At 31.7% G+C, this 9113-nt stretch overlaps 2 protein-coding genes across 2 annotated transcripts; one reads left to right on the forward strand and one right to left on the reverse strand.

The window, feature by feature from the left end:
- Nucleotides 1-6: 6 nt before the first annotated feature.
- On the reverse strand, nt 7-2448 carry LOC108916104 (prostatic acid phosphatase). Its single transcript, XM_018722307.1, has 8 exons — nt 2426-2448; nt 2335-2347; nt 2229-2282; nt 1595-1690; nt 1042-1281; nt 610-919; nt 339-532; nt 7-277 (listed from the first exon to the last, which is right to left on the reverse strand). Exons 1-8 carry the CDS (start codon nt 2446-2448, stop codon nt 125-127), a joined length of 1083 nt encoding a protein of 360 aa, XP_018577823.1. The 3' UTR covers nt 7-124.
- LOC108916921 (catenin alpha) lies at nt 2446-8188 on the forward strand. Its single transcript, XM_018723255.2, has 11 exons — nt 2446-2932; nt 3739-4292; nt 4347-4550; nt 5777-5892; nt 5947-6667; nt 6723-6792; nt 6851-6918; nt 6988-7169; nt 7225-7465; nt 7522-7638; nt 7693-8188. Exons 1-11 carry the CDS (start codon nt 2650-2652, stop codon nt 7855-7857), a joined length of 2721 nt encoding a protein of 906 aa, XP_018578771.1. The 5' UTR covers nt 2446-2649; the 3' UTR covers nt 7858-8188.
- Nucleotides 8189-9113: the final 925 nt, after the last annotated feature.

Below are 9113 nucleotides of genomic sequence, written 5' to 3' on the forward strand. Positions count from 1 at the left end.
AATATATTATCATAAAACTGTTTTTTTTATTTTGTTTCTTTAGTGAACATAATACAAAACACATTTTTAACACACAAAAGCCTTTCTAGAGTTCAGTTTTTACACTGTTCATAATTTAAGTCATTCAAGAGGCAGTTTGAATTTTACAATCCTCCATCCAATCTGTAGGTAAGACTGGCTCTAACGCCTGTTTAAAAACGATCAACTGGCAAGGAGAAATACAAGAATATATATTTTTTTCTTCTGCAGCTCCATCCCAGGAGTTTCTATATATTATCTAAAAATAATGTGTCATTTAATTGATGATGACATACCAACACATAAAAGAAAGAATTTACCTTAACCTGGCCATCCGAATACAATTCAAATACCACTGAGGCTCCAAAGCCTGGTTTAATTGTATCGACTAAGTTTAAAGTCCTTAAAACGTGTACAATTGTTAAATCGTGAACAGAGTATAATTGCAGCAAAGGTTCTTGTTTCCCCTGCAGAGATTTTTCCATGCATGTTATTATGTATTTCAACAGTACACCTGCATATAATTTAGACAAAATAAAAATTATATATCTGAAAGACTGAAAAAATGATGAATATAAGCAAAAGAATTACCTCCTTTCATTCTCTTCATGAACTCGGTTTCTGAGTACAATGCCAAATTTTGAGCACCTAACTTTTCCATGGTCTCCATTAGTGTAGCATTTAACCACAAAGGCAATGTTAAATTATTTAATTTTTCAATTTCTAATGTATTAAACAAAGTTTCAACAATGCCGAGACTATCCACATTCATACCAGTGTTATCACTCAAGTATTCCATCAGTTTTTCATTTGAAGACAACATATTTTGAACTTTTTGAGAGATCATAACATCGTTGAACATTGCGTCGTATTTATCACATTTAGATTTCATAGCAATCATCTAGAAAATAAAACCGGATAGTCGAACACAAAGCCGCTACTGAAAAGCTAATTTTTAATTAAATAAATTTTCAGATTTTAAAAACGCAAATACAGAGTGAACACTGAAACAATATTACTCACATTATCTTGACTTCTTGGTAAATAGTGAATGGGAAGTGGTTGCCAAAGTAAGTCATGATTCCAAACTTGTGGTCCTTTTGGCGGAAAAAGACCTGCTGTTAGTGATTCAGCACTCATTAAACACCTGTCGGCGTAGCTACTAGTAACATTTACCTCTTCAGGCCAATACAATTCAGGTAAAAAATCCTTATAATGTGTTCTTAATTTTAGTCCTAGATTGTACATTTGTAATTTACCTCTCTGCAATCCATACACTTTTAATAAGTATGTAATTTAGAAAATAAATTTAATTTTATATTTTTCCTTTTAATTATTTCAAAAAATAGGTATATTTAATGTCAAATGAATTGTTTAATCCTAACAATTAGATTAAGTTATATCTATATTATTATAATCTCTTAAGTAAATAAGTAAATTTAATTTTGTGTTTATTTATTTTTTCTGCAAACTTTCATTCATTCGATATATATGACGACCTCTGACCAATGGAATACGATAAAAGTTTTACTAATCCTAATAAAATATTTCTTTTATACTATATCGCTTTACTTACGTTAGTCAAATGACCCCATCCTCCAGACCAGTTAAAATTCTTATATGGATCATTTGGGTAAGTTTCCGTGGGTGAACGTTCTCCATGTCTAAAAAGCTTTAAAAAATAATAGGAATAGTATTTATACCTATGCAATATAATGGTTTATTTGTATTACCACGTGCAGTTGTTTAAGAGTACTTTCGCTGTTGGCTAGTATAAACAAAGATGAATAAAATAAAATAATTTGTATGTGGATGTAACTAATAGAAGAAACTAACTGTACAAAATTACACATTACAAATTTTAAAACTTCCGGCAATGTTTGACGCTTACTTAGTAATAATTTAAAGTACTTGTACTTGCAACAATCACGAACACGATAAAATATAAATCAACTTATACGATTAATTTATTTTTATTACATGATATCCTGCTTCATCCTACATGACAAAAGTTATTTAATTATAGCAGCGGCACCTGTTATGAATAATTCGAACTAATTTGAATGAATTCCCTATCAAATTTACTGCAAGCATTTTCCTCGGTAAACATAAATTAATTTAGTTCCAAAGTTAACAAAAACTGTCTTACTAAATCCAAATTAACATTTTATAAGTTTTTCAAAATAAGCGCCCTGAAGATTTTCACGTACCTTCTCAGTACTAACAATTAACTCACTTAATCGCTGAAAGATGTCACCACAACACTGAAAGTTTTTTTGGCTATTATTTTATTAACACAAATTTCAAAGTACTTACATCTTGAATTACTCTAAATTTTTAATACCTGTTTACCTAAATTATGTTGCTCTAGACGTTAATTACATTGTAAAAGTCCAATTAAAATTACAGTGGTACTGTCTGTTCTGTCATTTGTCAAAGCGTAGGAGTGGTTCAGAGAACTACTGTCACACCTCGACAGTTATCAGTTATGAATCATTTCCAGATAAACAAGTAGAAATTTTTACTTTTGCTTTGTGAGTAATAGAGTGTGAGCCGTAGAGATTTTTATTGAAAGAATCACCAGTAAGTCGATTTCGTTTGTATACAGTGTAAAAGAAAGCTCAATCCACCATGACTGACCATTTTGGCTTAAAATGGGACCCCAAAAACTTAGAGATAAGAACAATGTCAGTAGAAAAAACACTAGAACCCTTGGTTTTACAAGTAACTACACTTGTAAATACAAAGGGACCTAGCAAAAAGAAGAAGGGTAAATCTAAACGTGCCAATGCTCTTGTTAGCACCGTTGAAAAAGCCACCGAAAATTTCATTGAAAAGGGTGAACAGATAGCATATGAAAACCCTGATATAACTGAAGAAATGTTAGCAGCTGTAGAAGAAGTACGGAAAACAGGTAAGTACTGCAATAGTATGTAGTTAATTCACGGGTGATTAAACTTCATCTCATTACGACAGTATTAATTTATTTATACGACCTAAATAGTAACATGAATAATATAAACATGAACATTTAAATTATGAAGATTATTAAAAATATTATACAGTAATGCTATTTCAAAATTATATATTCCATTTAGTTTGAATATATTACAAAAATAATCTTTGAATATGCAGTGGATTTGGTTGTTACATCTCCGAATTTTACAGCATACTGCTAAGCTAAAGTTTGGTTTCATATAAGTAGATAAAATATAAATTTCCGTTTTACTTACTGCTTACAAAGACTTGATTTTGAATTATCTTGTTCAGTTCTGTGGTTATTACGATCATTTGTAATAAATATCATTCCATTTCATTGAGCCTATTGTTTTACTTGCGTAAAATTAGTATTACAATTCAAAACGAGAAAAAAATTTTAACTTGGTAGTGGCCAAACTTTCCAAAAATGTTCTCGCAATTTCAAGCTATACTTTTTTGTATCCTGTACATTATTAATATTTGGTAGAAACAGTTTGTGGTTTCTTGACTTTATCTAACATATTACTTTGATGGCACACCTTTAGAGTATATCAAGTATGAAAGTGAAAGAATTAAAAGGAATTAGAATGTTACGTGAATACCTCCGTGTATAGGTACAAAATTTATGTTACAATGTCATCCATTTAGCACGTTGTGATTTCACTGTGTCTCGAATGTTGTAATAACCAAATTCCACTGTATTAGCATACATTCCAAAGAAATATATTATTTTATTATAAGGGAATGCCATGAGTATGGCAGCAAGAGAATTTTCTGAAGATCCCTGTTCCTCGCTCAAAAGAGGAAACATGGTGCGCGCAGCTAGAAATTTATTGTCAGCGGTGACTAGACTACTAATCCTTGCTGACATGGTCGATGTACATTTGTTGCTCAAATCCCTACATGTGGTAGAAAACGATTTAGAAAAACTGAAAAATGCTTCAAGTCATGGGGAACTCCTGGACAACATAAAAACTTTTGGCCAGAATGCCAACGAGCTTATGAATCAGGCAGCTAAACGACAACAGGAACTAAAAGACCCTCAGTTAAGAGATGATCTTGCTGCAGCTAGAGCAGTGCTTAAGAAACACTCCACCATGCTGTTAACAGCATCAAAAGTTTACGTACGTCATCCAGAACTGGCAGCTGCTAAAGCAAACAGAGATTATGTTTTGAAACAAGTATGTGAAGCTGTCAATACGATCAATGATGTTGCCCAAGGACGGACTCCACAACCTACTTCTGGACCATACGATGGACCAGGCGAATTAGCTGCAGCTTTAGACGATTTTGATGTAAGTTTTCTACAAAGGAATATAAATTGAATAAAACAATTGAAATATTTTTAGGATCATATGGTAATGGAGCCTTTAGCGTATAATGAAGTACACACAAGACCCTCTTTAGAAGAAAGATTAGAAAGCATTATTAGTGGTGCTGCTCTAATGGCAGACTCCAGCTGCACTAGAGACGAGAGGCGTGAGAGAATTGTAGCTGAATGTAATGCGGTCCGGCAAGCTTTGCAGGATTTATTATCAGAATACATGACTAATGTAAGTTTACTGACTGCTCTTTTATTAACATTTCAAAAGTTTGGTAGATAACTGTAAGAATCATGTATGTTGTGATTCTCTTAATATATATATAATTGGAATGTGTTTATAATGAGTTTGTTTATTGCACTTTTTCTTTTTCTACCTGTAGTATATGACTTGAGTGATTTTAAGAAAAATAATCTGAACGTTAAATGATTAATTTAATAATACAATATAAAATGAACTACTAAACTTTTGATAGAAATCTATTTCAACAATTTGAGTCGAGTACTTTCTGGCTTAAAGTCTTTTTTACTTTATACACAGCAGTTGGAAGTATTACGTGGAATCACAAGGGTAAATATTATGTATCCCATTAACTGTTTAAATGTATATTCTTTTTCGATGTAGCCCCTTTCTTTAATACCCTCTTTAAACATATGGTTATGTTTCCAGATTGTTTTATTTACTTAAAAGTACATGAATACATAAACCTGAACGGTTACACAACAGAGACCAAATAACAAAAAATTTAGCTTTGTAAACTTTAGATTTCATAAATGTAAAATTTATATCAACTGCCACAAAATCTAATTTTACTTGATATTTACTTCTTTAAAATATCTCCGTCTGTAACTCATTTCTTTAAATAAATTTAATTTTTTGATGTTCTTGGGTAGAATTACATATACAAATTCAAATAAAAAAACAAAGCATATAATTATTTAAATAATGTCTTCTATTCACTAAAAATTATAAAGAATATCATAAATGAAATGATAATGTGAGTATAACTTTGACATCATAGGTTCATAAAGTATGAGTGGAATGTTTATACATATTTTCTTTTCTGTCAAACATATATCCGATACCTTACTCTTTGAAAATATTTTTCTTTATTTTTTGCTGAAGACATGATAACTTCTTTGTAAAATATTAAAATTGTATAGGAATCACATGTTAGTTTTTAACATTACAAATAAAAATTATAAGTTCTATTCATTAAATTATGAAGAAGTTTTCATTATACACGAATGTACAAAACCTTGAATCATTTTACCTCAACTCATTTTTCAGCTTTTTCTTACATTCATCATTTATTTTTGCTTTGATTATTATTCATGTTAAACAAAGCTCTTTGAAATGGGCTATCATCAGATAAACCCAAGTGTTAAATGTTTCTCTTTCCTTTTCTATTTAAACTGTCACTTATTTCGTTTGCATATACTATTCAATATTTTCAGATGGGAAATAAAGATAAAAGTGAAAGTTTAGGCAGAGCCATAGACAACATGGGCAGAAAAACTAAAGATTTACGAAGACAGCTACGTAAAGCTGTCGTTGATCACGTGTCAGACAGGTAAAAGAAAATTGTAGCCTTCAAGATTACGATTTAAATAATTTTATCTTTTAGTTTCTTGGATACAAACATTCCGCTGTTAGTCCTTATTAAAGCAGCTCAAAATGGGAACGAGAAAGAAGTAGAAGAGTATGCCGTTGTGTTTACAGAACACTCTAACAAATTGGTAGAAGTTGCGAACCTTGTGTGCAGCATGTCGAATAATGAGGATGGTGTGAAAATGGTTCGTTATGCTGCTGCTCAAATTGACAATCTTTGTCCCGAAGTAATAAATGCTGCACGTATTCTTGTTGCGAGACCTCGCAGCAAAGTTGCTCAAGAAAACATGGATGCTTTTAAACAATCTTGGGAGAACCAAGTTCGTATTCTCACAGAGGCTGTGGATGATATCACGACCATAGATGATTTTCTGGCTGTTTCTGAAAACCATATTTTAGAAGATGTCAACAAATGTGTCCTAGCCCTTCAAGAAGGTGACGCTGATACATTAGATCGTACGGCCAGTGGTATTCGCGGTCGTTCTAACAGGGTATGCAATGTTGTGACTGCCGAAATGGATAATTACGATCCTTGTATCTATACAAAATGTGTTTTGGAAGCGGTAAAGGTTCTTAATGATCAAGTAATGCCGAAATTTACACAACGAGTTCAAGTTGCCGTACAAGCTTTAGGCAGTAATCCTCCAAAAGAAGTGGATGAGAACGATTTTATCGATGCTTCAAGGCTGGTATACGATGGTGTGAGGGAAATAAGAAGGGCTGTTCTGATGAATAGGGTATGTATACAGTTCAGATATAAATTGAATTTCTTATTTATTTGACGTGTTTTAGGCTGATGAAGATCTGGATCCGGAAGATGTTGAGCTTGACGAAAACTACACTTTAGAAACAAGAAGCAAATGTAGGTTTTAAATAAGATTTTTTCTATGAACCGTTTCTAAGTTTGTTTTATTTTTTAGCAAGTGCACATACAGGTGAACATGGTGTGGATGAATATCCAGATATCAGTGGAATTACAACTGCTAGAGTAAGTAATTTAATACTCACCATGTTTTGAAAGTGAGACTATTAACTTTGGAATTATGTGTGATTCTAGGAAGCTATGGGTAAAATGCCAGAAGAAGACAAACAGAAGATTCTGCAACAGGTGGAGTTCTTCCGCAGCGAAAAACTCAAATTTGACCGCGAAGTAGCAAAATGGGACGACACTGGAAACGATATAATAGTTCTTGCGAAACACATGTGCATGATCATGATGGAAATGACAGACTTCACAAGGTACCCATTATATTCTTGCAAATGATAAGTATATTAACACTAATCGTCCCAATAGGGGTCGAGGCCCACTGAAGACAACTATGGATGTCATCAATGCTGCCAAGAAGATTTCTGAAGCTGGTACAAAATTGGATAAACTCACTAGACAAATTGCTGAGCAGTGCCCGGAAAGTTCCACTAAGAAAGATTTGTTAGCATATTTGCAACGTATCGCTCTCTATTGCCACCAAATGAATATTACTTCTAAAGTAAAGGCTGACGTACAAAATATTAGTGGAGAATTGATTGTATCAGGGGTAAAGTACATTTCTGGAAAATTTGGTTCCCATAATTAATAACGACTTTTTTTCAGTTGGATAGCGCTACTTCTCTTATCCAAGCAGCTAAAAATTTGATGAATGCCGTTGTTCTCACTGTAAAGGCTTCATATGTTGCATCCACTAAATACCCCAGACAGGCCACTGTTGCTGTAAGTATATTAATCTAGTATTAAAGTTTCCCATTAATTTCCGATTCTTTTCAGTCGCCTATTGTTGTATGGAAGATGAAAGCTCCAGAAAAGAAACCATTAGTGAGACCGGAAAAACCAGAAGAAGTTCGTGCCAAAGTAAGGAAGGGATCGCAGAAGAAGGTTCAAAACCCTATTCATGCGCTTTCTGAATTCCAGAGTCCAACAGAGTCTGTTTAAAAAAGCTTAATATATTTTATATTTACGAATATATGTAATACTTATTAGTGTCTCTTTAAATACGACACATCGACTTGACTATTTTCCATGGTATTCCTATCTTTGCATTTACTTACACATAAGGGTATAAATATGTAGGGTTTGTTTTGAAATTATAGCAAATATCCTACGGTAATATTATTTAGTATTTTTTTATTTATGTATTTTTATTACGGTATTATTTACACAATTACACTTTATTCCTTTATTAGTTTAGAGCTTCTATTGTTTACATAATTTCTATGTATTTTATGTTTTCCTTTATACCAAATAAACACAATTTTTAAATAAATAATTACTATTTTCAATTTACCCCATCCATGTCACAATATAACCATTTCTAAAATAATTTTCTACTTACCGAGTGATCTTATGATAGAAAAGAAAATCTGGAAAATTTTAGCAATTTGAAAACAATTTTAGTCAACTTGCCTGAATTTTTAATAGGAGTTTGTTTGAGGTATGTTACAACAGTAAGTGACAGTAATTTTTTGTTCAACCCCCGGCCAAGGGTGAAAAAAGATAAAGCAAAGGGGTTTTTCAAGATGACTCAAAACAGGTAAGGGCTAGAAAAAAGTTTCGAATAATATATAAAAGTTGTAAAACATACAATTCTGCATAAAAATGGCCTCTTGACTTTTTCGTGTATTATTAAAATTAACAGTTAGGGAGGCTAGAAGTTAAGGGAAGATTTCAGATATTAAATAAAATCGAGCAGTAAAATGAATGAATTTTGTAATTTTTTTTTTCGATCTACTCTAAAAAATGTAACCTTTCTTTTCAGAGAAATAGATATATTTTTTAATTTTTAATATAAGAAAGTTATAACAATTTCAAATTTGTTGTTCACCCCCAACAGGTCAATTTAATTTTGTCAATTTGTTTACATATGTCATATTTTTAATTCTTTTTGGGTAAATATGATTTTTTTATAAATAAAAAATATAGTTTTTCTGAAATAAAAATAAGGGTAGCAACCCCCAAACACGGAATCATTTGCGAAATATTTGTTTTTTATCATAAGTACTTTCCATTTTGTTTCATTTCAAAATATTGATTAGAACCCCAGAAATTTTGAAAAAAGTGTTTTGGAGGGCGAACTTCGAGGGTGTATTTCACCCTGTAAATGTTTTACCGCCGATAAAAAAAAAACGTGTACATTTTTTAGAGTAGATTTAAAAAAAAATATATTAAATTCATTAGTTTTTCTGCTCGTT

Source organism: Anoplophora glabripennis, unplaced genomic scaffold (genome assembly GCF_000390285.2).
Source record: "Anoplophora glabripennis isolate ALB-LARVAE unplaced genomic scaffold, Agla_2.0 scaffold2, whole genome shotgun sequence".
NCBI classification, from domain to species: Eukaryota; Metazoa; Arthropoda; class Insecta; order Coleoptera; family Cerambycidae; genus Anoplophora; species Anoplophora glabripennis.